This window comes from Xyrauchen texanus, chromosome 43 (genome assembly GCF_025860055.1).
Source record: "Xyrauchen texanus isolate HMW12.3.18 chromosome 43, RBS_HiC_50CHRs, whole genome shotgun sequence".
NCBI lineage: Eukaryota > Metazoa > Chordata > Actinopteri > Cypriniformes > Catostomidae > Xyrauchen > Xyrauchen texanus.
In genome coordinates, this window is record NC_068318.1 from 8747989 (window position 1) to 8775984 (window position 27996).

The 27996-nt window shown below is 38.0% G+C and overlaps 2 protein-coding genes across 5 annotated transcripts in view; both read left to right on the forward strand.

The window, feature by feature from the left end:
* Positions 1–15156, forward strand: part of erbin (erbb2 interacting protein) — a 103834-nt gene extending 88678 nt beyond the window's left edge. Inside the window, exons 16-26 of one of the 2 annotated variants that reach the window (XM_052116045.1) lie at positions 55–228; positions 422–598; positions 993–1110; positions 1338–1521; positions 2836–4303; positions 5239–5337; positions 7634–7690; positions 10241–10414; positions 10505–10597; positions 13538–13612; positions 13700–15156. In XM_052116045.1, the coding sequence (XP_051972005.1) occupies positions 55–228; positions 422–598; positions 993–1110; positions 1338–1521; positions 2836–4303; positions 5239–5337; positions 7634–7690; positions 10241–10414; positions 10505–10597; positions 13538–13612; positions 13700–13807 (2727 nt within the window). In that variant the 3' untranslated portion in view covers positions 13808–15156. The remainder of the gene's footprint in view (positions 1–54; positions 229–421; positions 599–992; positions 1111–1337; positions 1522–2835; positions 4304–5238; positions 5338–7633; positions 7691–10240; positions 10415–10504; positions 10598–13537; positions 13613–13699) is intronic. The other variant, XM_052116046.1, reaches the window with a different exon arrangement.
* Positions 15157–19594: 4438 nt separating this feature from the next.
* On the forward strand, positions 19595–27992 carry zfand5b (zinc finger, AN1-type domain 5b). Of its 3 annotated transcripts, none has more exons than XM_052116367.1 (6): positions 19611–19730; positions 22114–22158; positions 24333–24510; positions 24645–24857; positions 26224–26352; positions 26459–27992. In XM_052116367.1, the coding sequence occupies exons 2-6, from the start codon at positions 22114–22116 to the stop codon at positions 26605–26607; spliced, it is 714 nt and encodes a 237-aa protein (XP_051972327.1). In that variant the 5' UTR covers positions 19611–19730; the 3' UTR covers positions 26608–27992. The 3 variants fall into 3 exon arrangements, with proteins under 3 accessions (XP_051972329.1, XP_051972327.1, XP_051972328.1); XM_052116368.1 differs by having other exon boundaries at positions 24648–24857; XM_052116369.1 differs by lacking the exon at positions 22114–22158 and having other exon boundaries at positions 19595–19730.
* The last annotated feature ends 4 nt before the right edge of the window (positions 27993–27996 follow it).

Below are 27996 nucleotides of genomic sequence, written 5' to 3' on the forward strand. Positions count from 1 at the left end.
GCCTTTTGCCCTTAAATTACATTGTTACTGAATTAATTGGGTCTGTGTTTGAAGGAGGGCAATCTGAAGCGCTACCCCACACCGTACCCTGACGAGTTGAAGAACATGGTGAAAACAGCCCAGTCCGTCGCACACAGACTCAAAGAGGACGAGTCCGGTGACGAGGCAGGAAAAGAGACCAGGACCAGCGAGAGGAAAACCATTGGAGTTCAAGATGTGGGAGTGAAGGTTAGATTACAGAAACACTTTCACTAAGTCAGCAAGCCTGTAACACTGCTTATGTGTAAAAACTAAAAATTGGGTTGTGGTCGAAAGGATTCCAGAAATTGATAATGTTTAACTGGATCAGAATAATATTATGATCTTATGTGGAATATGGCAGAAGTGGATTGTTGTTAACTAATTTCCTGTACACTATCAGGTGATTGAAGGTCCCTGCACCAATGGCAAAGCTGTTGAGATGGAGCCCAAAGCAACTGTGAACAGTCACCAAAATTGTGAACTGAGAGACTCGACGGACAACTATATTGTTGAAAGAATCCCTCTCAAGACATCAGATAACATGAGAACTATGGTTAACCATGATGACACCACTGAGGTATGACTTAGACTACAAATTAGAGACTTGTGAACAAGCCTTTAGGTTTAAAAGGGAGAATATTTTCACCAAAAATATGCTAAATTTGCCAATAATGCAGGATATGACATCTAGTTTTTCCCTTATTAAAATTCAGGGCTTCTAAATTGGATGCAATAAATTAAATGAATGGCTGTCACATATTGTTCGCTCACTGTGAGTGGATATGAAGCTGCTGTCAGGATAGATTTACTTATATTGTATTATATGCAATTTAATCATGTCAGGACACGCTGGATCATTCGGCTACATTATTTAAAGAAATGAATATGGAAGTGAGTGCACTTTACCACTCTAGAAGTAGGAAGAACATTGAATATGAGTGTGTGTGATGGTGATGTGTTTCTGTGGTCAGGACTCAGAGGAGCTGTCATCTGAAGAGGAGGAGATGAAGATTGCAGAGATGAGACCTCCACTCATCGAGATCTCAATTAACCAACCTAAAGTAGTGGCCCTCAGCAAGGACAAAAAGGGTAAAGAGACACCTGCTCCTTCATTAGTATCAATTAAAAATTCTCTCATTAAAGTTTCAGGAGGGTGTACTATGGATCAAGGGTACTCAAAGCTCAGCCCGTGGGACAAATTCGAGCTATGTGATTGGAGTATCCTTGCTATATATGTTTCTCAAATCAAGAAGTGTGACACAAATGTACAAATGTACAAATAAATGCTAACAAAATGTTTCTGTCTGGTGATGTAGATGATGGAAAGGATGCTGATTCTCTGCTGGACGAGACTGTTGCCAACAGTAACCAGAACAATAGCAACTGCTCATCACCCTCACGCATGTCTGATTCGGTGTCATTAACCACAGATAGCAGTCAGGACAACTCCCTCTGCACTCCAGAAAGAGAGTCCAAGATGCCACTCATCCCCAAGAATGGGTACAAACACCTTTCTTCATTACATAGATCTCTGCTGGCTTTTTAGTTCTGTGTCCAGTCTTGCATGTTATCTGAAGCTGACAGGTTGTTTAGAATGTGATTAGAATCATGACGCGTTGAGTCAAATTCCATGTCAAAGAACATCACTTCAGTTCACAATTTATGTGGTAGCTAGGGCAAAGTGCTGTGTCCATGTACTCTGATATGTTGAGTCATGGTACTCGTGTGGGTGACTCAAGTTCAAGTCAGACTTTTGTCGTAATTTAATGTCATCTCAAGGGGCCTGGGAAGCTCAGCAAGTAAAGACGCTGACACACCTGGAGTCACAAGTCCGAATTCAGGGCAGAGTGACTCCATTCAGGTTTCCTAAGCAATCAATTGGCCCAGTTGCTAGGGTGGGTAGAGTCACATTAGGTTAACCTCCTCTTGGTCGCTGTAATGTGGTTCTTGCTCTCGGTGGGTGCGTGGTGAGTTGTGCGTGGATGCCTCGGAGAATAGCGTGAGCCTCCACATGCGCTAGTTCTCCACGGTAATGCGCTTTTAACAAGCCACGTGATAAGATGCACGGACTGACGTCTCAGACGCGGAGGCAACTGAGATTCCTCTTCCACCATCTGGATTGAGGCGAGTCACTACGCCACCATGAGGACTTTGGGTGCATTGGGAATTGGGCGTTCCGAAAAGAGGAGAATTGTTCTTTTATGTCATCCCTCTGTTCTCTGTATCAATCAATAAAAGTGGGAAAAGGGCCAATAAATGATTTAACTTTACATTAAATTATTAAACAATGCCAAAAAATGAAAGCTCTGTTCTAAATCCTACATAGGCAGCTATTTAAATCATTATGATGCCTCAGAATAACCCGGGGTTAACTATTTAAAGAGTGAAAAACCTTTTAGTGAGTGTAATCTCTATAAAATAAAATAAAAATGTATATCCTTTAGTAATTTGAACAACTGGAAAAATTCTAAGTCATGGAAATAACTTGTAAAACAAATGTGCATGTATGTTTCGCAAAGAGAGTAATATCAGATTGCATTGCAATCAGCTCAAGTAAAACAATTAACTTAAGATGTTGGACGAGTCAAAAGAAATACAAAAAGTGTAACAATTATAATGTACTATTTTACCCAATGTTTGTGTGTGCTATTTATTTTTATACTTATTGGAATATCACATTGCAACATGCTAACATCAAATTGTATTGTATTGCAAAGAGCGCTATTTGTGTGGCACATAGAATTTCCTTCAGCTTACTGTGTTTGAAAAAGTGCAAGAGTTTGCTTTGACTTGACTTTATTTGCTCAATCTCAGGCAAGAGGATGAGAACCTAAACCAGTTGAAGAAGACGACCTCTCTCCTACAAAACTGTAACGGTTCGGAGACATCCCTACAGACAATCCTGAAGAACCAGCAGAGTTACGAAAGTAAACAAGATACAACGGCCGACTACAGTCTGTCCATGGAGGAGAGGCTTGCCCTCATTGAGAAGGGTATTAACAATGGAATGGCGGACCAGTATAGCAAGTGGGATCAGATCAACATGAATGTGGCTAAGCTCCCACCTGACAACATGGTGTCTTACGAGGACCTGGAGAGGACCAAAACATCTTCAACCAAGGAGTCCATGTCAAGCAACAACAATGCTATGGTTTCAATTGAGAATCTCGAGAATGGGAATCGGCTTAAAAAAATCCATTCTGGAGAGAATTTTAATGGACGAACGGATCAAGTTCCCTTGCGGTACGAGACTACAAGGACCGTCTCAACAGGCGTAACGGCATTGAGCGACATGAGTCTGTCTCGTAGCACCGAGGAGCTGTCACCAGAAAAGAAGTGTCCACCGCCCCCAGTGGTTAAATCTCAGAGCATCGCCAACATGGACGCTGGTGGGATGAAGCTGTATTCTATCGATGGAGAAAGCCCATCGTACGAGGTGGCATGCTCGGCCAGATCTCTAAGTGGTGCACAAGGCCAAAGCATCGTTCGTTCGAAGTCTGCGTGCTTGCTCAATGACCAGCAATTGCAGATCTACCCTGGTTCCTCTGCTTCTTCATCTGATCTTCTGTCCAGCTCTAAAACTCAAGCAAGCACCGCACGCTACCCTGTTGGCCCTCCTCCACAGTACAACATCCAGTATGCCAGTAGCGCCATGCCCAAAGACAACTTATGGAGTCCACGTATCCCTGTACATTCAGAGCAACCTTACCTACCCCCACAACACTCCCTTGCCAACAACAACTACTCCAACCGCAACAACACCTCTCCTTACCCCCAGCAGCCCCAACAGCGTGGACCTCCTAAAACTCCAGACATGTGGGCAAAGGAGAGGATGCTGCCACCTGGTGGCCAACGTAACACCTTGCAGAGACAATGTAGTGGTTCGTCTGGCACCACTTCTGGCATGGGTATGTTGGATCCCCGCCGGATGCCAGGAATGGAAGGAGAGTACATGACCTACCGGGACATTCACACGGCAGGACGTGGGCCTATGCAGATGAGCCAGGGTCTTCACAGGCCCCTATCAGCTCGTACGTACAGCATGGATGGACCCAATGCTCCTCGACCGCAGAGTGCCCGGCCTCCACCTCATGAGCCTCCAGAGAGGACCATGTCTGTCAGTGACTTCAACTACCAGCATGGCAGCCCCAGCAAGAGGTCCAGCATGAGGGTGAAGTCCGAGCACTCGCTACTGGATGGGCCAGTCGGGGGAGGCGGAAGGGTTCCGGCAGATTGGAGGGACCAGGTCATAAGGCACATTGAAGCCAAGAAGATTGAGAAGGTAATGATTGTGTTAACGAATATCATTTTTTCATAATGACTGGAAATTTATACAGCGACGAAACACTTTTTAGTGGTGTTTTTTAAGGCATAGCAACTACTATTTTTGTTTTACACAGTTGAAGTGTTAATCTAATGCTGCCTTCACATGCTATTGGAATTATTGTGAATACAAGTTTTGTAAATGGAAGTTGCGCTTGAGCACCCGCTCAAGTCGTTATTACGACTGGGGAAACTCTTATGTTTCCGAGTTGGGAGGAGACATAAACTTTCAACAAGGCAGATGATAGTATGGTTTCTGTAGTAAATCTTTAAATCTAAATTTTATTTTAAATGCAGCTACCTGGTTATCACTTGCAAATGAGCAAAGAAATCACATAGACATTATATTGAAGGAGTTGCCCGAGCCATATCTAGAGACCAGAAAATCATAGAGACTTAGGGATCGACCCGTTTTACTTAGGCCAGTAAAAAAACAGCCAGAACCCCCTAGTTACCACATTAATGATCTAGCAATCACCGAGAGCACCCTAGCAAACATATTGCAACCTGCTAAAAAAAACTCAATGCTTTATCAACCACATAGCAATGCCTTGGCAACCAGCGATCTGGAACCTCCGATTCAAAAAAGAATCTGCCTCAAAGTTCCCAATTTAACCCCTGGTTACAAGACTTTTGCATGAACATCTCTCATATTTTTTTTTTTGCAGTTCGCAGACTTCACTTTTAATCAACATTAACTGCATGGATGTGGAATTGTTTGTTTTCTTTCCTTATAGCTCTCCTTGCACAATATTTTTCTGTATGTTTTCGTATTCTTATTAACACACAAACTAACACCTGCATGTTTCAAACTGTACTCATGGTTAATGCATGCTCACTGAAGTCAACATTGAATGCTTGTGTTTGTGTGTGCATGTGTCATCTTGTGTTCAGAGGTTTCTGTCTCGGTCTTTGGCCACTCTCAATGGCAGTCAGATCTCTCTGGCCTTTAGCGCAGTAGATGGACGGCAGTATGGAGCTTATGCGACCAGCGTGAGTACAGCTCTGAGACCTCACCTCCTCAAACCCCCAGAGGCTCTGTGGAGTCTCTCTCAGTTTGCCAAAGGTTATCTGTGCTGCTTGCTGTTTAACACGTGGGCTTTCAGCCAAATTAGATGCGCTTTATCTGCCCATGTACCTAACAATATCTCAGTAGCAATTTTTAATAAGGTTAAATTTGTTAACATTAATAAATGCATTAGGTATCATGAACCAACAAGGAAGAGATATTTGTTACAGTATTTATTAATCATTGTTAATATTAGTTAATAAAATTACAATTATTCATGGTTGGTTCATACGACATTTAAGTACAAAAGTTGTATATGTTAACATTAGTTAATGTTAACAAATGTAACCTTCACATCAGTGTTACTCATATCTCTGCACACTTAAACTGATTATTTGTAGGAATAGTTCACCCAAAAAATAAAAACCAATTAATTGTTTTTTCATACCAATATTGTGTTCTTTGTTCTGTATAACACAAATAAAGATAGTTTTAAGAATCTCAAAGCTCTCTTTTTCATACAATTGAAGCACATTGTGACCAGGAACAGGCAAGCTCCAAAAATAACAAAAAAGCACTATAAAGGATCATAAAAGTTGTCCATATTCCAAGTCTTCTGAAGCCATACGAAAGCTTTGTGTGAGGAACAGACTGAAATTAGATTCGTTATTCTTTGAAAATCTTCCCTTCCATTGTAGGTTTCGAATGTTATTTGCGCAAATGCATATTCAACTTGGCGCATCGTGTTCATTGCGAGACACGAGAACCGATGGAGTTTGGCATCACTGATGTCAAGCATGGTGTGTCTTGTCTTTACATATTTTAAAATACGAGTATGAGATTTGAGGAGAAGATTTTCAGTGAATATTAACTTAAATTGTGGTCTGTTCCTCACACAAAGCTATTGTATGGCTTCAGAAGACATATATAGAGCATGTGAGTTGTGTTGAATTGTATAATGGTACTTTTATGGGACATTATGGGTTCATTGTATGGTAAAGAGCAATGCATACTTTGTATTCCATGGAATAAAGTATTTCATATGGGTTTGGAACAACCTTAAGACAAGTAAATGTCCCCATTTTTGGGTGAACTATTCCTGTAACAGGTCATCTGTATTATAAAATTAAAGTATAGTTAGTATCAAAAAACTTTTCCAACAGATAAACAGCAATAAACTATACAGCAAGTGTGGTGGAAAATGACTCTCATAGAGCTCTGAAGAAAGATAGTTGGCTTGTATGCCGCATTGGTTGTTTTGCACAATTCCTCTGATTCTTTGGGTTGTCCAAGTAATTCTAGATTAGGATCAATCCTACCAGCCCATGCACACTAAACCTGAGACCTAGAATCAAACTCTTCACTCAAACTATTTGTGTCAGTGCTGATTCCCACAGTCTGACCTCAAGTGTTAATTATTAAAATAATTCCTGTTGGACTTAAAAGCTCCAAAATCTGTTATAGTTGATATGAAGGCTAAACAGAAATAAAATCTTAAATCTTAGAAATGACAGGCATCTGTACAAAGAACAGGAACTTCAACACAACCTTATGACTCACATGTACTGGCAATTCCACTTTCTTGAGAAGTGGGGTTCAGCCTGTTTTGGGACATAATCCATACTATAAAATGTATATCACCCTCATTGTGGAAATTTGAATGTGCAGAGCTGGTGACATGTATTGATTTCATATTTCATGTCAAGTCAAATCAAATCACTTTATTGTCACACTACCATGTACACAAGTGCAACAGTAGGTGAAATTCTTGTGTGCAGTTCCGAGCAACATAGCAGTCATGACAGTGACGAGACATATACCAATTACAGTAAACAACATACTTACACAACACAATAATTATATACAATGTACAGTAAACCACACACACAATATAGAATACACAATATACAATAAGTAAAGCGTATATGAATATATATATATATATATATATATATATATATATATATATATATATATATATATATATATATATATATATTAGTTGTATTGAGGAGAATATGTTGACAGTCCAGTGTGAGATTATAGATTAATAAAGTGCAGTGCTAATTATTGATCCTGATAGATCAAGTGTTCAACAGTCTGACTGCTTGGGGGAAGAAGCTGTCATGTAAGGGCTTTGCCAAATTATTTTTTCGTTTGAACAATGTAGTTGTCATGAATCTTTGAAAAACAACCCGAAACTGTTCATCATGAAAGGCAGCAGAACACCATGATTCTGTAGCAAAGATTCTTGGGTCATTTTGTGTTGTCTTTCTGCAGGATGATGTCTTTAGTCCACATGGACAACAGGGCTACCATATCGACACTCTAAGAAAAGTAAGTGCTATATACTACATAAAAGGACCCTTAAATGCATTTGGACACTTAAAGCCACACTTAAAAATCTCTCAATGTCTTTGCATTAGATAACAAAATATTAATTTAAGTGGCAGTTCTTTTAAAGAGAGCGAGCACAAAAATGCACTAAAATAATTTTGTTAGGTTTTAAATGATAAAACAATAGATGTTAGTTCTAAGGAAAGCACTAGCATAATTTGTTTGCATATTGATATTTTGTTATCTAACTTATTGAAGTGCATACATTTTTCAAATGTGGCTTAAATAATCATTTTGATGGGCCACTGACTCCTTGAACACAACATATGGGGGGTAAAATGGCAAGTAAAGACGCCGACTACCTGTGTGACACCAGTCTGGCTTCCTAAGCAACAAATTGGCCTGGTTGCTAGGGTGGGTAGTCACGTTGTGTTTACCTCCTCGTGGTAGTATGGGGCATGTGGTGAGTTGTGCGTGGATGCCTTGTAGAATAGTGTGAAGCCTCCAAACACGTTAGGTCTCCTCGGTAACGCACTCAAGCCACGTGATAAGATGCGCGGATTGATGGACTCAGACACGGAATCAACTGAGATTTGTCCACCGCCACCCTGATTGAGGTGAGTCACTACGCCACAACAAGGACTTTGAGCGCATTGGGAATTGGGCATTCCAAATTGGGGAGAAAACACCCCAATGAATGTGACTCAAATGAACACAACCTATGAAATACAAGAATTGTTATGTTTTAGAATATTAGAGGTCAACCAATATATCAGTTTTAGCAATATTGGTGTCGATACTAAGCCGATAGCAACCTGATAGGGCTTCAAAAAGGTTTTTTTGCTTAGTATAAATACGTTATTCAGATTCTGACCGTTGTCCCTAGAGCAAAGACAAAAGATCTATTTTTATTACCGAATTGCTAATAATCTACTATTGATGAATGAATAATGATCAATAGTTCACTTCACTTATAATATGCATTTAGAATGGCAACGGAGGTGCATTTTACCAGAATTTGAATAAGAAGTGAATTAAACTACTGTGAACTTGACTACAAACAGACACACAGGACTACCTGGAGAGTTCAGAATGTCAAAATAAAAGTGTGAGGGTTTAGAAAGTGCACGATTTAAATATATTACTGTTGTATTTACTGTCAATAATATTATTAATAACAATTTATTATTATTGTCATCATTAGTATTTGTTTACAATTTATAACAATATTTAAGTTGAATGGGTTCCAAAAAATAACTGTGAATGAAAAGTGGACTGATGTCTTACAACTTCATTTAACAAAAACGAGATCTGAAACCTTTAAACTCCAGATACAAGTTGAAACATTTTGGGGGAAAAAAGAAAAGGCAAAAAAACAACAACACTTGTATCGGCCGATACTGAGATTTCTGATATCAGATTCGGATTGTAAGATAAAAAGTGGGTTTATTCGGTGCATCCCTATTTTAATTGCAAAACTTTTGCAATTAAACTTTTTTTTTAAACATTCAATAAACCGCTTTAAAAATCCTCTAAATAATATTGCTTAAACTCTTAGCATGCATATGAATACTTCCTACAATGTACTTTAATGAACTGGATTGAGATACTGACGCATTGGGGAAGCCTGACTTCAGCAATGATTAATTAGCTCTAATTAACAAGGACTGCTTTAAAAAAGACTCACACATTTCACTCACACTTCTAATGATCACCAAGCTTTCAAGCACATTAAACTAGCTGTGGACCTGCTCACCAGGCACTGAAATAAATGCATGTAAAAGCAGGCCATCAATATTTCAAAACATTTAGCATAATGTTTTATTTAAAAAATGTGCATTTGGTCCTTATCACAGTGGAATTATTTAGTTGTTTTTTTCCATGCATATTTGTGACAGCAGATAGATAGACACATACATGCAGACAGAAAAACAGACACAGACAGACAGACAGAGAGAGAGAGATAGATAGATAGATAGATAGATAGATAGATAGATAGATAGATAGATAGATAGATAGATAACGGCAATTTGTACTCGCATATGGCACTCGCCAAGTGTTGATCGAGATCTTGTGTGAACATTTCCGTAAAAACACAAAATGTTGACGCAATTTAGTTTTACTTTTTGTATTTAGTGAAGGGGATTATTCCAAATACACAATGCTTCTGCAATGACCTAATGCAGTACCAAACAGTCCAGTCTAGACATTGAAATGTTAACTAGGAACTTTATGCCCCCTGCTGCCTGAAATATGCATCACATGTTACAGTGATGGACATGTAGTGGCATTTAGACAAACGGATAAAAGACCTTTCATTTACTTTTATAGAAAAAGCCCTTTAATGTGAATAAAATGAGAATGTGTTAATGTGAAGAGAAAAATGCCTGCCTCCACAGACCTGTACTAGTCTCAGAGGATTATTTTATATTGAAGACATGGTGTTTAATTGGTTCATATGGCTGTAAACTAGTTATTAGTTCACACTGGGGTTATAAAGCATTGTCTTAAAAAAATAATTCAATTATGGTTTTGGTTGTCCTCCCTCAGGTGCCTTCGATAAACGGCCAAATGTGTCCTCCAGTGAGATCTCCCATGAGCTGCGGTCAGCCACCGATGGCACGTCACCCCTCAAGAGAGCAGCTCATCGACTACTTGATGCTCAAAGTGTCCCAGCAGCCCCCGGGGCCTCCACGTGTCCCTCACGAGACACTCCAGCAGGAGGTACTGAGCAAAACGAAAGCACGGTTAGGAAACGTGAATGTGTGAAGTGTTGAGTGTAGTGTGACGGAGGTCTCTGTCATGTATTTTCAGCTCCATGTGAAGATTGAGAAGAATCCTGAGCTGGGTTTCAGTATATCAGGGGGAGTTGGTGGCCGAAGAAATCCCTTCCGCCCAGAAGACAATGTACGTATTGTTTTTAATACATAGGCAACATGAAATCAAAATTGACACTGTACTTTCTTAATATACATTTCTGGTCTTGTCATCATTCCAAAGGAAACAAATCTTCTTCTTTAACTGTATAATTCACCCAAAAATGTATATTTGGTCAGTATTTATACATCAAGGAGAGGTTTATAGTGTTCATCTGCCAAGCTCCAAAAAGGACAAAAAACTATGTTTTATAGTTAACTAAAAGTAGTGATGCTAATAATTTAACTGAATGTTTCAGTAGCTTGACGGTAGTTTGGTTGTTTTCATTTTGCAACGAGTAGCCGTGAAGCAAATCTCTAAATTTGTCATATTATGAACACAGCACTTGAACCATTGGCGTAATCAAACACAATCACCTGAATAGTCTTCTCTCGCTCTCATTCAGTATGTAGTGAATCGGTTCTTTCAGGACTATTCATATAAACAAACCGGTTAAAGGAAACGTTTCCCTATATTTAGCATTGGGAACTCCAATTCATTTTAGGGAGTTGATTCTTTCGGATGGTGCATATACGGTTTACATCATTTGTAAATTAAATAGTTCACATTAATGATTCACTTAAGATCTGTGCAGCCTCAAAGGGACTTTGCCTTCATTTTTTGAAGCAAAATATTTTGTTAATTGCTGCTGTTTATCACTATATTTCAATCACTTAAACAAATAATAGTTATTAATATATAACTATCTGCAGATTAAATAATATCCAGTTCTTATATATCGAAAATATTTTCTTCTTTGAATAGCTTCAATGTAGATGTTCAATGCCACTAACAATGTTAGTAGTGTATTAAACTAAGCGTTGACTGTAGTTTAAATACTAAAAGTTAGTTGTCTCAGTGGTAATCTCGTCAATGAAATCACTGATGAAAACATTCATTGACACAGGCTTTTTTGATTTGTCAACGATAACGAATGAGATGAAAAAGACGCATCATGATGACAGTTAAACAATTTTATTGGTGAAAATATGATGAGAACTATAATACTGAACGATATGTACGCTACAAGATATAAACAAGATGATATTAGATATGGTTCATCGCTATTAATCTAGTATGAGCTGATTGAGTTAAACGCGCTGAACACCGGCAAAATGAACCACTTTAAAACAGATAAATTACATCACTCAAATGCATCCCATTTAAACATGAGATTAATCATGATATCACAACATATATGTAATATTACAACTTACATCTACACAGACAATGAAGTGAATGAACAGGTGAACATTAACTAAATTACACGCTAGTCATAAATTGCGTAACTTGCAATGTATAACTTGTGTTGTGAATAAGCTGTTTCCATAAAAATAAAGTGCTACATGCAATGTAATATCCTAAAGTAGCTAAATAATTATTAGCTGTCTCTAAAGCTCTTGTGATCTTGACTTAGTGACACCTAGTTGTGTCAATAGTTCAAATCAATAGTTTTCATAGTTAGATGTCATTGTAGAAATTCACTATTCACTATCAGCCATGATTACTTTAATTCCAAGAGTGAAAGTGTCCAATAACAAGACAGTTACTGCGATTTAAGTGAGTACTATTCATCTGGTGATGTGATTCTAAAATGGCAGCCCCCATGAGGGTGCTGTAATGTCCCATGTAGCATAAAACAGCTTTTATAAGATTACTGATATGACTGGAGTCCTCATCTCATGTAAGTCCTCGTGATTTTATTCATATGTTTCAAAATGACAGTTTCTTTAGGAGTAAAACTTTTTAATGGGGACAAAATACTGAGTGCTCCTTTAAATAGTAGCTAAAACTTCCGTGTTCACATACTCAGGTTTTCACAGCATGGGCAGTTGTACAGTATTGTGAATGTAGTAGATCTTTTATATGTTTGATACATGTTTAAGTTAAAAAAAATGTAATTAAAGTTTTTTCTAAATGTTTGAATATTTGATTAAAGATTGGTCGGTTACAGTTTGAACCACATTTTTGTCATTTTGCACATGATCACCAAATAAAACATGTTATTTTCATTGGCTAAAATTATATGCCATTTTAGTCAACATAAACAGACTCAAATTAATTAACATGCAAGATGAAAGATTGACTCAATTTAAGAATATTTTCATCAAAAGACTAAACTATGACTAAAACTTAAACTAGTTTCAAATTAGCTTTCCCAACACTGAAAATGAGGTTGTATAAATGATGACATTTTTATTTTTGGGTGAATCCCTTTAAAACAAAGGTTGAAATACTTTTGGCAAGCCAAGCAAGAGAATTATTAAAGTAATGCGATTATATATTGTGACCCGTTTCCAGATCTTTACTAGTCTACATTCTATCATGCTGTTTTAGTTCAATTCAGTTTTATTTGTTAAAGGAATATTCCGGGTTCAATACAAGTTAAGCTCAATTGACAGCATTTGTGGCATAATGTTGATTGCCACAAAAATTTATTTTGACTCGTTCCTCGTCCTCTTTTAAAAAAAAAAAAAAAAAAAAAGAAAAAGCAAAAATCGGGGGCTTGGGTAGCTCAGCAAGTAAAGACGCTGACTACCACACCTGGAGTCACGAATTCGAATCCAGGGTGTGCTGAGTGACTCCAGCCAGGTCTCTTAAGCAACCAAATTGGCCCGGTTGCTAGGGAGGGTAGAGTCACATGGGGTAACCTCCTCATGGTTGCCATTTAGTGGTTCTCTTTCTCCTCCACATGCAGTGGTTCTCCTTTCTCCTCAGCGATGTCATGCACAATGAGCCACGTGATAAGATGTGCGGATTGATGGTCTCAGAAGCGGAGGCAACAGAGACGTGTCCTCCACCCGGAAATACTAAACTTTCACTAGACGATACCAATTCTGATACCACAGCAAAAACTAATAATGTATACTCTTTATAAATCAACCGTAAAAATACTCAACAAAAGCTAATTTTGTTGCACTATTTCTTCAGGGGATATTTGTGACGAGGGTTCAGACAGAGGGACCAGCTTCAAAACTCCTGCAACCTGGAGACAAAATCATCCAGGTAATACCCATACAATGCATCATCTCCTCAATTTGTCCTTCTACATACCTTAGTATTTAACTAACTTTGTAAACTTCCACTCTGCAGGCAAACGGATACAGCTTTGTCAACATCGATCACGGAAATGCAGTGTCCCTTCTGAAGACCTTCCCCAGCACCGTCGACCTGATCATCATCCGAGAGATGGCAGCATAGAGACCTGCTCAGACTGAATGTTCACTGTCTTATTTGTGTACACAGAGGAGCCAGTGCTTTACATAGTCCATTTTGAACTGATTTAAACGGGACAGTGCGTAATCGTTTGTGAAAAGGGGCAAAACCACTGCGTCAAGTGGGAGACGAACGGCATGCTTCTTAATGATATACGCCTGCACTGTGTAATCACCTGTTGGTGTAGTCCAACTGTAATGAAATCCTGTGCTTTTTTGTGATAGTTTTTTAATTGCCTTTTTTTATGAAATCGCCTGCATAGAGTTCTAGTGGGACATTAGCTGTAGCTGCTGACCTTTGAGGGCAGGGCTCTCCATAATGTCTCGTCTTTGTTTTTGTTTGTTTTGTTTTTTTATTTTAAAGACATTTTTAAAACCACTTTTTAATGACCTGTGTGAGATTTTGAGCTAGAAGACAATGCTACGTGCTTACTGTGGAAATGAATGTTGAACTGAGGTGTGCGAAGCTGAATTTGATGTGAAATCTGTATTTGTTGGCCTGGTGGTCCATTTTCTCACTGGGTTGATTAACGTTGTGAAGAAATATCTCCATAAACTCAAGTGACATCCACTGGTTAATGCAACCAACTTGATCTGGAATCTCCTCTCCATACCTTCTGGAATATTCTTCCAGTGAAACAAGAGACTTTTCCTCTGTTTTCACAAACTTCCACTGAACCAAAGTGGAAGACACAGACTTTAGCCCACCTGTAAGGATACGCTGAGATGCTCCCTGTACGTGAAACATGGATGGGAACGTGAAGAACTTCATTGAGGATTCCGAAAGAGAAGAAACTTCAACACATATGGGATCAGAATGTGGTCCGAGCTAGCTTAACCAAAGCATGTTGGGACATTATGGCTGGGAACTGCTGGTGTTAACATGAACTCTGCCTGGAATTATTTCCTCATAGCATTCTGGCTTGGCACGATTCGAAAGTCCACCAGAATGAATCCAAATCACTCCTAGCACTCACACTCAAAAGTTTTTTTTATTTTTTATTTTCGTATTATTATTTCTGTTTGGACTTTGTGAAAACAGTTTTCTATTCTGTGAAGAAGATTGTAGACGTATCATTTTATTCTCTTAAGAAAATATTTCAACGTTCGACCCGCATCGCAGTCATGAACGTTTCTTTCTAGGTGGCTTTGACGAGGGCTGAGAAAACGGCATGTCAAGACAAGTGCCATATGACCCTGAACTGTCTGAATGGGTTCGACCCAGAGCAATACTCACAGATCCACGCCGCACATTCAGTGGCCTTATTGGGCTGACGTATGACACAGTGGTCGGAAGAGCAATATAGAGTCGTTTTATTCCACTCGTAGGATGAACATTGCGTTTTTATACAAATAAAGAAAACACATTTCGTATTTCTCGATTGATAAAGCATTTTATATTGTAAATCTTTTAAAAATGAACACAAAGGAAGTGGCATTCCAGATTTTTTTTGTAAACAAAATTTTTTTTTAAGTCGGAATAGTGTGCTGTGCGAATGAATGTCTCCCTTTCCATTAGCGATTGCATTGCTGTTTGCAAAAACCCAACGAGGATTATTTTCACCAATGTATATGGATACAAATACATCAACTTACTCAAAAGCAAAGAGATTCACGAAAGCTACAAAGCTTTGGAAAACATTAAATACGTAATGTTTGTATTTGATGAAGTAGTCAAGTTTAAAGGACATGAAAGTGTTTTTCTTGTTTGTTTGGTTTTTTGGTTTGTTTTTCTGCCACGTCGAGTTCACACAAGGAGAATGAACAACTGTTAATTGTTGTACTGCGCAAATTATTTGCATGAAGTCCCTACTATGTTCGTCGCTGTATTCTTCGGTAGAGAAGAACGTTAAATGATTCAAATTAACAAACTGATAATGTGACGCACAATTTACTGTATATTATTGTGAAAAGAGCACTTGTCACCTTTTTTAGAACTCAAGACTTCAGTTGTTTTTACATTTATTTGAATGATTCCCCGTTGTTTTTTGCACAAGATACATTTGCATTGACGCACTGCCCCCAAAGAATGTTTTAAGCTGTCAGACAACATTTCGTTTGAGTTGCGGATTTTACATTTCATAAAAAGTCAATTTCCCACAGTGCCCACAATGTTCATTGTGGGCACTGTTACTTCCATCTCTTATGAATCAGTCTAGCGTAAATCCCCTTGACTCTCACTTTTGATTTTGTCTATTAGATATTTTAAAGTAATAACAAACAGTGACTAAAACCTAATTTTACTTTTATCAACATAAAAAAACATTGTTTTTATTTGCTGTCCAACATTTTTTTTAATTTATTTAGTACTCTTTACTTTGACTTTTAGAGGTAACTAATCGAAATGTAAATACTTTTTAAAAAGTTTGATTTATTCATGGCATTAGTGGTTATGTTTTAAAAAGCAGCAATAATTTGCATCACAGAAGCAGTAGAGTCTGTCAAAGGTTTCTCTGGAAAACTATTAAGATGATTGGTATGCATTTATTCAACATTCCAGATTTTGTAAATAATTTGGCTTTCCATGGTGTCCAGTGGAAAGAATAAATCGACTAATGCTCTTTCAAAACGGTGTTTGCTCTTCCTTCAAGACGTTTTCATTTTGGGTGCATATATTCAAATTGGTCACATTAAAATAAGTGAAGTACCTTATAAGACCATCAGCAATTATGAAAATACATCATCAGGTGTGATTTTGCCATTTACCTTGCATCCATGAATTACATTTTTAACAAATGAGAGCTATTTGTCACAAACCCCTAGAACATTTAAGTCCATTTGTAGCAAAGAAGTGATTAGATCACTCAAAAGTAAATAACAAATAGATTTTAATTTGATTTAGCTTCTTTAATCATTGCTGTTACCAGTTTTAACTCATAGACGACTGCTATGTTTACTGATAAAGCAATTACAATGCTTGGATTAGATTCAAGGGGAAGTGCCTGATATGAAAATATCATCAAGCCTTTACTTCCATACAGAGTATATTGGTGGGTTACAGATAAGTGTCTTTATTTGAATTCAATGAGAAGACCAGAAAGCAGATGTTCTTTCATGTAAAGAGTAAAAGCCTGTCTGGTATCAGATTCCTCTATATATATCCAGGGGCTGAAATACAGCATGTAAATGGTTTCAAAACAGACACGGTTATTTTGAAAATCACTCTTGTCATTGTTGCCCTGTTTACAACTTCTATCTGTTGTAAATATTACAAAATTTTAACATTGAATATTTTTGAAAACCGTAGTAGTATTTATGGCCCATCCCATTGTCAGAGGTAAATTAATTCATTTTGATTGTAAATGGCCAGTTGATGATCAGAGACCAACGTCTGATCTCTCTTATATTCATACTTAAGCTTGTCAAGGAAACACGCATGGGTCTCAACACTTTACACGCAAATCACAATGATGGTGACAATCATCAAACATCATTGAGTAAAAAGACGAGCTATGAATTACATGACAAATAACTGAAAGTGACGACAACCAACAGCATAAATAAAAGCAAGACCGTAACACTCCAATTAGCATAAGTTATACTGTATGCCACGGTTCAAATCACTGAGATCACATTTTTTCCCCCATTCTGATGGTTGTGAACATTAACAAGCTCCTGACCTGTATCTGCATGATTTTATGCTCTGCACTGCTGCCACACGATTGGCTGATTAGATAATCGCATGGATGATTGTTGGTGCCAGACAGGCTGGTTTGAGTATTTCTGTAACTGCTGATTTTCACACACAACAGTGTCTAGAATTTACTCCGAATGGTGCCCGAAAACAAAAAACATCCAGTAAGCAGCAGTTCTGTGGGTCGAAAAAATGTGTTGATGAGAGAGGTCAACAGAGAATGACCAGACTGGTTCAAACTGACAAAGTCTATGGTAACTCGGATACTCTGTACAATTATGGTGAGAAGAATATGATCTCTGAATGCTATTCTGAGATGCGGGTTGGAGCTGTTTTGGCGGCACGAGGGAGACCTACGCTATATTAAGCAGGTGGTTTTTAAAGTTGTTGCTGTTTGGTGTATGTCTAAAATGAACGATTTAAATACCTTAGAAAGATACAGTGCCAAGAGTCAGAATTTAACAGGGACTCGCAGTAAAAATGCCAAATTGAAAATATGGGGGCAAAAAATGCCCATGCAACGAGTTCACGTGTTTTATTAATAATATCTGATATAGTTACAATTACATACATTGCAATCTTCTTTTGACTTTTCACTGAACATACTTTTTATCCCTGCCATCCGATTCCTCGCACCATCGCACGCACAGACGATGTTTGTCCAAGAATCTTCTTGCAGCAATGCAGGTCTTTGGCATTTAGAAGCTGCTAGTTTAGACCAGTGAGGAGTCTGTTTCTCAAACTAGAGACTGTGATTTACTTGTCTTTTTCTTGTGCATCTGGACGTACACTTCCCTCTCTATCCTGGTTAGAGATTATTTTTTCAAAACAGTAATGCATGTTATAGCCTTAATAAAAGGAGAAAATAGAATTTCAGGAAAATGTTTCTTTTTGCCTATTTTTAAAACCAAAATTTGACTTGCAAGTGAAAAGCAACTTGTAAGAACTCTATGCCTCAGCAACGGTGTTGGATGTAATGCATTAGGAAGTAATTAATTACTGTATTTAAATTACTTTAAAAGTAAAGGTATTACTCTTAATTTTTTAGTAAATGTGTGAAATACTGTATAGACTATAGAACAATTCTATATAAAACAATAGTGAATTTTAAATCTAATGTTAAAATATATGTTTTCTAATTTAAAGCGGTCCCTTAAATTCTTTGGTCAATTCATAAATATTTTATTAGATTTATTTGACAGAATTAAAAGAACAGTTTCATGTCTATCCTTGTATGTTTCATCTGATCGAGGTTGATAAGGGTTTTAGAAAGTAATAAGTAATGCAATCACTTTTCAGAGAGAGTAATTAGTACAGTAATCTAATTACACTGTAGGAGATGTAATTAGTAGTTAGTAATGAATTACTTTTTTTAGAGTAACGTACCGAACACCGCTCAGCAAATGGGGAAAAACCCCACTGTATTGTGATTTTCATGGCATGGTATCGCAATCATTTTCAATTGTTCTAATAAAACCTTTACTTGGTACTTTAGAATGTTTTTGTAAGGAATAGGTAAATACCACTTAAAGGAAAATACCACTTGAAACAATGATTTCAAAAACTTAATAATTGCAATTGATTTTGAATGTATTTTTATCAATTTAATGCATCTTTCTTTCAAGGACAAAACATTTTTTGTTCTAAAAATGGAAGCTATTTACTATGTATAATATAATTTTCTTGTAATGTACATATAACTTGTAATGTAATTATTGGAAAACTACTTAAGTAGAAGTACTGAGAAATATTATGATTCAAGAAAGACTTAAGTGAATTATTTCTCCTGTAGGAGTACATTTACTTTAAAATAAATCGGTGCTCTTTCCAAGTACATTTTGTAAGTAACTAGAAAAATAGCGCGCTTTTCTGACACGATTCATCGAGAAACAATCACTAATTCAGGATAAACATGAACAATTTACTCAATAACTCCCCATAGGTAACAACTCATGTTTGTATTATTTTTATTTTGAGTATTGAATGTTTAAAAAGATTGCGTTTTCGGTCCTATTTTGCACTAGATCTATTATTACTCAGAGCAGAAGGTTGTTTTGTACAATGGCCTTGCAATGACTGTTGCGGTTAGCCCCGCCCAGCGGACGTGTCATCACCGTAACAACACGCCTCTTTATAAGAAAACCAACAAACAGCAGCCGGAAAGGAAAAAACACACACATACACACACCGAAACACACATCTCATCGGACTAACAGCGCAGCCGAGGGTTTAATCTGTAGTTTATTCTGGGAGCTTCTCTTTTTACACACATAAGGCAAGTAAAATACTTAAATGTTGCTGTTTTTTCCCCCACTTTGGACGATCGTGCCAACATAATAGCGATCAAAAGAGCGATTGTTTTCTGATTATCTAGGTATAGCATATATTAACCCTATTTCTAGATTTAAGAGTCCGAATAGGCTAAATAAATGGTCAATTGTTGAATTAAACGGATGAACTTGTGGTGTAAGTAACCAAATATGGTTGATAGCCGATGCTAGCAGGTTAGCCCGTTGTTTCTTTCTAATTAAAAACTGAAATGTGTTTAAAAACACCAGGTTGGTGTTTACACACTCATGATTGATACTTGCTGTTCGATTCTCTTTGCCTTCAGGGTGATAGCGATGAAAACATGAACATTTGTCCTCAGTTAGCCCATGGATTTGTCTTTGAGTGTTCATTTAGGTGAAATGATTGGTCTGTTTTATGAAATCAAGTATGTTAGCTTCTGTTAAATGTTTTCCATTTTATTATGGGCAGTTTATTGTCTAAGATCTTGATATAGCATTTATCATTGAGCTGAATGGATTAAACACCGTTCATATTGAAAATAATTATCTCCGGTTGTCTGCAGTTGATGTTGTATTTTCCAAGTATTTGCTTGGAATTGGTTTAGTGCTGGTGAATAGTTGTTTTTATCACCTGGGTTTGTGCTTTGGCTCAAACGAGAAGGGTGTTTGAAACAAAGGAGAGCACAAAGCATTTACTCTGACCCAAATATAAACCAGATAAACAACGATATTACCATCCATCTACACACATTCGCTACCACGACCCCTAAAGCTGAAGACACCGCCGAGATGTAGCGCAATAGAGGTTGCTTTTGAGTGTGATTGTTAGCCATGATGCTAGTGTTAGCATGACTCAGTGGATTTCGCGATGAGGCCTCAAACACCGCTTTATCTATAAAACTCACATAAACAGTGAATGTAATTACATTATACAGGCAGCTGTTAGCCTTTTGCATCGAGTGTACGAGTTGTAAAATACATAGTTTCTTGGTATAACGCGACATATGGAGCATGCTAGCAGTTATAGCTAGTTTGGCCATCTGTTTTCGGATTTATGTTTTTCTTTCACCATGTGGGTCACTGCTGCTTTAATATTTCTCTGTTGTTTAGCATGAAGTCCAAACGATATGTACGTTTCTCCAGACATATATAAATGGGCATGGACAATACAAACACGCACTAAGATGAATGGACTGAGAGAGAGAACACATTGCCATTTTTGGCTTTAACAAAATATATACACCCATTTCAGAGCCCATAAACAGGAAGAGGGGGCGCTACGCCATCACGCTCCCACTAGAAACCCATGACGTAATTGTGGCAGGTCAGGAAGATCGGGGGTATTTTTAGTCAGGACACACTGCTGTTCAGATCAGCATGTCACATTGCACCCTTGTGACGGCGGAAACGAATCCACATTGTCCACGTGAGCGTGTGTGTGTGTGGAGCAGAAAGCGCGCACACTCGTGACGTAGGTCATGCGTGGTGGGGTTTTTCCGGGGAAAACCTCTGACGCGCCTTTCAAGAAAAGGCGCAGGTGAGAAGCTGCAGTCTTGTTTACGTGGAGACAAGAGGTCCCCTGAATATGCGGGCCCCTCGCAGATATCTCACTCCACTTGACGGATTTCAGTTGGATGTGGATCGTGTTTGTTGGTGTAATCGATCAGTGGTCGAACAGAATGTACCAGTGATGTACTCATCTACACATCCTAGATGTCACAACTCTGCCATGATTAATGTCCGGCATTGCTAGTCCTGATCTAATCGCATAAATACACCATGTGATGACTTGTAAGTGAGTGGTCTGTAGGTGGTGCTTATCAGTTTACTGATCAAAGCAACACATTGCTACTTTATCTGTCTGGTCAGGTTGTAAAGATACCTCAGCTTCAGTTGTCAATATAAAAGTTAAATTGCAAAACTCTCAAAGCTAATTTTGATTTCAGAGCAACATTTTCTTAAAAAGAAAAAAAAAAAGGTTACATATAAATTGAGTGAAGACAATGGAATTCGAATATATATATAGTATTTGATTACATCATCAAACAGGCCTTGAACGTCATTAAGCAAAACGCGTCTCATGTAGCAATGGAATAAAGAAATTGAAAACACTCACTTAGAAAAATATTATATTGTTCATGGAAGCGTTGGATAATATTTCACAAGTTGTTATGAGAAGATAAGTTGTTAATTGGATCCTTCCAACTAAGAAAAATACTTTTGGTTTTGATATTACCTACATACTGTGATGTCCTCAATACTTCATGCCCACTGTTGGTGCTTACACTAGTTAGGAAAGACATTCAAGTCTCTGAAGTAATGTATTATTTCATTTGTGGATGGGTGCTGGACGTTAATCGTTTACAGATGGGAAAGAACAATCAAGACCACCGCATTATTGCCACCACAAAGGTATGTTACCAACAACAAACGGCAAGTATTAAATAATTCCGCGATGTTTCTTCTTAAAGATGTGTTTAAAGCTTTATGTACTGTTTAAATAAAGGCATAGGCTTTATGTGATATAAACGTGCGTTTACACTAGAGGTCGACAGATGTTTCAGATCGATGACTACGGTGATGGAAAAGGCAGATAATCGATTAATTGGCTGATAGTTTTTAAAATCGGTTTTATTAAATGTTTAAAAACAAAAAATCTTAATCTTTCCTTTCTATGACACAGAGGTATCAAGAGTCCAAATGAATAAAATCTCAGATCACTTTGTTTAACCAAAATCCCAAAAATAACCAGAAAATAAAATGCATGGAAGGGGTCCAAATCAAACTTTAAACACTGAGTCGGTGATAGTTTTTAATTTCACCTCTCGTGGCTGCAGTTACACCGGCCACAGAGGACTAATAATAATGTATATAAAAAATCAAATCAAATCGGCAACTATCAGCATAGTTTTTTCGATAACAGATTGTTTGGAAAATCAACTATCCTAAATCCAATATACCGGTCATCTTCTAGTTTGTTCCTAAATTTAAATAATACACTAACTTGAATACAGTATTTAGTACTATTTTCTCTCACTGCACTGCCAGACAACAAGTTTTGATCTCTGTCCCCTCACAATATAGTGACGGCACTGTCATGATGTCATCGGAATACTATCTATATCTGTTTCATAAACATTTCTTTTTTTTTTTCCTTCACCAATTTGGAATGCCCAGTTCCCAATGTGCTGTAAGGGAGGATCATGGTGGCGTAGTGACTCGTCTCAATCTGGTTGGCGAAGGATGAATCTTAGTTGCTTCCGCGTCTGAGAGGTCAATCTGCGCATCTTATCACATGGCTTGTAGACGTAACGCGTGTGGAGGCTTCACGCTATTCTCCACAGAATCCACGCACAACCCACCATGCACCCCACTGAGAGCGAATCACATTATAGCGACCACGATGCGGTTACCCCATGTGACTCTACCCTCCCTAGCAACCGGGCCAATTTCGTTGCTTATGAGACCTGGGTGGAGTTACTCCGGTTTAATTTAATTAAGTCCTATTAAAAAAATTACAAACAATAGAACAAATGCACAAATTAGACAAACACTGCTTAGCTTTTCAGGAATTTAACAGCTGTATTCTTTATTCCAATGAACAAATTCAGAAAAAGAAAAAAAGTGATTGAAAGTATAAAAGACCATAATGAATTTTGTTTACAGCTTATCAACAGGTGAACTCAATAATATGATGATCAGAAATGAATGTATTTCTACGCACCCATAGATTACCATCATTTTTGTAGTGCGCTCTACATTGTCTTTGTTGTGGGTAACAAATTGAGTTGGTACTGCTGATACTAGAAGTACCCGTACTTTTGAAATCCATCCTACCTAGTGTTACATATTCACACCATATGATTTGTTGTTGAGAAATGTACATTTCGTTTACCACTTCTGAAGACTTGAAAGAGAAAGCAAACTAAAATTAACTGACTGTTCCAGAAAGTCATAGTTTTTGACCTACTTGATTCAAGCATAAGTTGTAAAACAGCTACACGAGGTCTGTGGCGTGAGTTTGGAGGACTCAGGTGTGTGAATCAGGTGATTTGGTGCTAAGACAAGACTCATGCCAAACTGATGCCAAGAAAACAGTGTTCAAACGTCCGAGGCTTTAGTTTGCCATAATCTCAAACACTGTGTGCAGTAACAGGCCGTTCTTGGTGTTTAAATCTTAAGCCAACAGCAGACTTTGGATTTACACTTCAGGCAAATAACCAATTCTTTTTTTTTTGTGGTATGTGGCTGATCGGTAGTGGTATTTAGGTCAATGATGTGATGCTAATCCAACACGGACTCAAATGGACAAAAACTAGATTTTTGAAAGATTCCTTTTTATCACTTCAGACAACCTTATTTGTCAATTAGCCTAACTGTTTCCTAAAGCTAGCTTTACCATTGCTCTTACATGTGCTTGTTATGGGTTTGTTCAATTCCTTAATCCTAAATATAAAGCTTTAATAACATGTGTTGGGTAACAAGGGTTGTACATGTCTTTGCACTTGTTAAAAGTTTGAGTAGTGCAACTTTAATTCAGATGCCATTTTATGAACCTTTTACTTACCCATCTGTTTCCTCTTTAGGAATCGCCCACTTTTAGAGAGATGGCCCAGGAGACCAATCAGAGCCCCGTGCCCATGCTCTGTGCCACTGGCTGTGGTTTCTATGGCAACCCAAGGACCAATGGCATGTGCTCAATCTGCTACAAAGAGCACTTAACAAGACAAAACAATGGGGGAGTCAGTCCTATTAGCACAATGGGTACGGTTAGCATAAACTCCTCTTGTGAGGTTTCAGTCTTTTGAACGTATTCGCGGATGATCGGATGCATGTATAAGCTCAATTGATCTGTGTATTGTGGCTCATTAATGTGAAGAGGATTTTCTCTCCCCCAGCAGGTTCCAGCAGTGTAACTAGTAGTGCTACCTCTGAAGCCTCAGCCATTCAGATCATTGAAGCCACACTAAACAATACTTCCTCTGCAAGTGCTGCTGAGTCACCTAACAGCAAAGCCGCTACTGCCCTTCCGGTTACACAACAGATGACGGAGATGAGCATTTCCTGTGAAGAGGAGGTGACCTCTCCAAAAGTAGAACTTCCTGAAGCAGGTTAGTTTTTCTGGTTCAGAAATGAGGAAGTGTCATGTTGCCCTGTAGAACTAGTATCAAGTCCAAGACTAGAGGTCTACCTACCGATAACTAAGGTGGTGAAAAAGGCTGACAATCGATTAATTGGCCGATAGTTTTAAAAATGGATTTATATAATGATGATACATTATATTCATGCAGACACGGAGACTAAAAATAGTCCAAAATGATTAAAATCCCAGATGCATTTTATCGTTCAACCAAAAATCCCAATAATAATCAGGAAAAAAAATTAAGATTTGGTGCACAACCCAAGACTTTTATACATAAATTTCCACATATACTTTGTTTTTCACTGTGTTTGGGATCGGACTGTGCCCAGCCAACTGCGTTGCCTTTCTGAGTTTACTCTGCCCACAAGTGAATATGAATGCGTTTGACGCATGCCCACTACAGCTGCTTTGTGATGCTCTTTTAGTACAGTCAATGGCCGGCGCATGCGGCGACATTTGCAATGACGAGGGCCGCACAGATTGTGAAGCGATTAGCAATGAGGACCATCGAAGCATGCTCTGGCCTTAAGCCTGAAACACACTTGAGAATCTCATTTAAAAAATGTTGATAACTTGATCTTGTTTATTACACCTGTAGAGGCCGCTGTTGTACTGTAGAACTGACCGGTTTAATTGTAGAGTCCTCCAGTGGAAGTCAAAGTAGACAGTCATCAAGTAAACAAATGTACAAATAATTTTGTTACTGTACTTATAAACATCTGATCACTGTTGATGTGTATTAGGGCTGGGCGATATACAGTATATGAAGTGTTAATCAATAGAGATTTTGTAATATCGTGTATATCGCCATATGTAAATATCGCACACTCTATCTCTGGAACACGCAAGTGTCCAGCGGGCTTCCCAATATTTGTCATGTTGATTTAAAACAAAGTTTTTTTTTATTTATTATTTCTTTGACTGTTAGTCAAGTTCAAAAATGATGTAGTTTTTATTTATAAAGTATTTAATTCTCTTACAGGGTAATCCAAAAACAGACATGACAATATGGTTATTTAATATCTAAACTCATTTTTATTGATTTTTGAGAGATTTTACAATATCGTGATTTAAAATTACTCTGTGATAAGATTTGCTCATATCGCCCACTCATATTGTATATGATTCCAATGGGTCACATCACTGTTTTACTCTCAAACAAGCTCTTCCTTTCGAGTGTTTTAGAAGCGCTTTGAAAATTAGTACTTTGAAATGGAAGAACAACGGTTCAAAATGATTCTTGTGTAAATCGGACATTGTTGTATAGAATCGATGACATTTTCTCTGGGCTATTTGTTACATTTAGGTCTAAATCTTGTGGATTTGTCTTGCAGTTGTCACTCAGCCAACAGCATCCGCTGCACCTTCTAGCGCAGATGGTAGCGATGAAGACAAGACGCCAGAAGCCCCCAAACCTAAGAAAAACAGATGCTTTATGTGCCGCAAGAAGGTCGGTCTTACAGGTGAGCAAAATCAAGTCTCTTCTTGAGAACACACCATCACATGATGTTCCGTAGGTCATGCGTCACCGCAACGTTGCTCTAAATCTGATGTTGTCTTGTTTGTCAGGGTTCGACTGCCGCTGTGGGAATCTATTTTGTGGACTTCATCGCTACTCGGACAAGCACAACTGCCCCTACGACTACAAGGCGGAGGCTGCTGCCAAGATCCGCAAAGAGAACCCCGTCGTGGTCGCCGATAAGATTCAGAGAATATAAATCTCTCGCAAGTCCACGCCTTGATTTTTGTGAGAGATCAGATAAAAGGACTCACACTTGACCTGTGATTCAAAAGACTAGTTTTTTTAAATTACCATATGGGGAAAGATTCCTGTTTCTAAGCCAATGCATGAGTGATCACTTTGTTTCCACCTTTCTTTTTGATTTCTGATCGTATATGAGCTTCAATTTAAAATAGGGATGTCAAACAAACAAAAGAGATTGTATAAAAGCCAGAGACATTTGCCCAACGTGTCTGTTTTCTGAGTGAAATGAATTGCTTTAACTTGACCGAATGCGATTGTTGGGTTAAAGGCTGTCTGTTGTGATTGTCGTACGTTAACGTTGTGATTGCGTCACTTGGCTCGTCTCTTATGACGTGGGACTCCGAAGACTGTTACCGATCTGATGGTGTGACACGAGCAACAGTGCATGGCTGGCTCATGTAGCAAATGGACACTTCAGTTTCCTCCAGGTTAACTGCTCCCCTTAAGAGAGTCAACCTTTTACGACATTAATCGCCGATGTTTTCTGCTCGTGCATCAGCCTTCATCATTTATCAGTCTATTAGATTGATGCTGGGTTTTACTTCCGCCAAGCTGTGTTAAGAATTTTTTAATATATGAACGGACTCTGTGAAAATAAGTAATAATGTTCGGATGGGTTAACGCAGCCAGACCAGAATGATTACCGATCAGTTTGCGCAACTGCTTACACTGTCCTTGTCGAGTAAGGATTGAATCAGAAATTGCAAATAACATGTTAATTTATTCTCTTCCCACATAAACGTTTAAGTGAATTTTGCGATATTTACACATTCTAGCGTTAAATTGTAAGGGGGCACTAATTTATGAACCTGCGGTTCCAGGGCCTTTTGTTCTGTTCAAAGAGTTGGATTTTTAAATGGGTGTGTTGCATGGTTAGTATTATATTTTAAATTGACAATAAATTAGAAGTCTATTTCCTTTCCTTTTTGCTCTAATTCACTTTGGTATTTTTTGTGCGATTTGATCTTTTCAGTGGGTATTGTGGATTGTGTCACATGCAATTTTTAAATGCAGGTCAGCATAAATGGTATTGTTTTGTTATTGAATCGGGCCTATGAGAGTGCTCGAGTATTATGTGTCAGTATATGTGTATCGAGTAGACCACTCAGTGAATTGCATCTTTTTAATCCGAGGCTCAGTCAGTTTCATATTTTGGGTCTGGCTGCACAGCTCTGTTTGTTTAGAGCTTTGTAAGTTTACACTAACCATCTGTTCTGTTTTGATTTTAGTTTAGCAAGTTTGTACAAACTATATTTATTATATGTATTGCGCATATAATCTTGTTACCCAACATTACTTTGAAATTGTACCGTGTAAATAAAATTATGTACAGAGATATCAA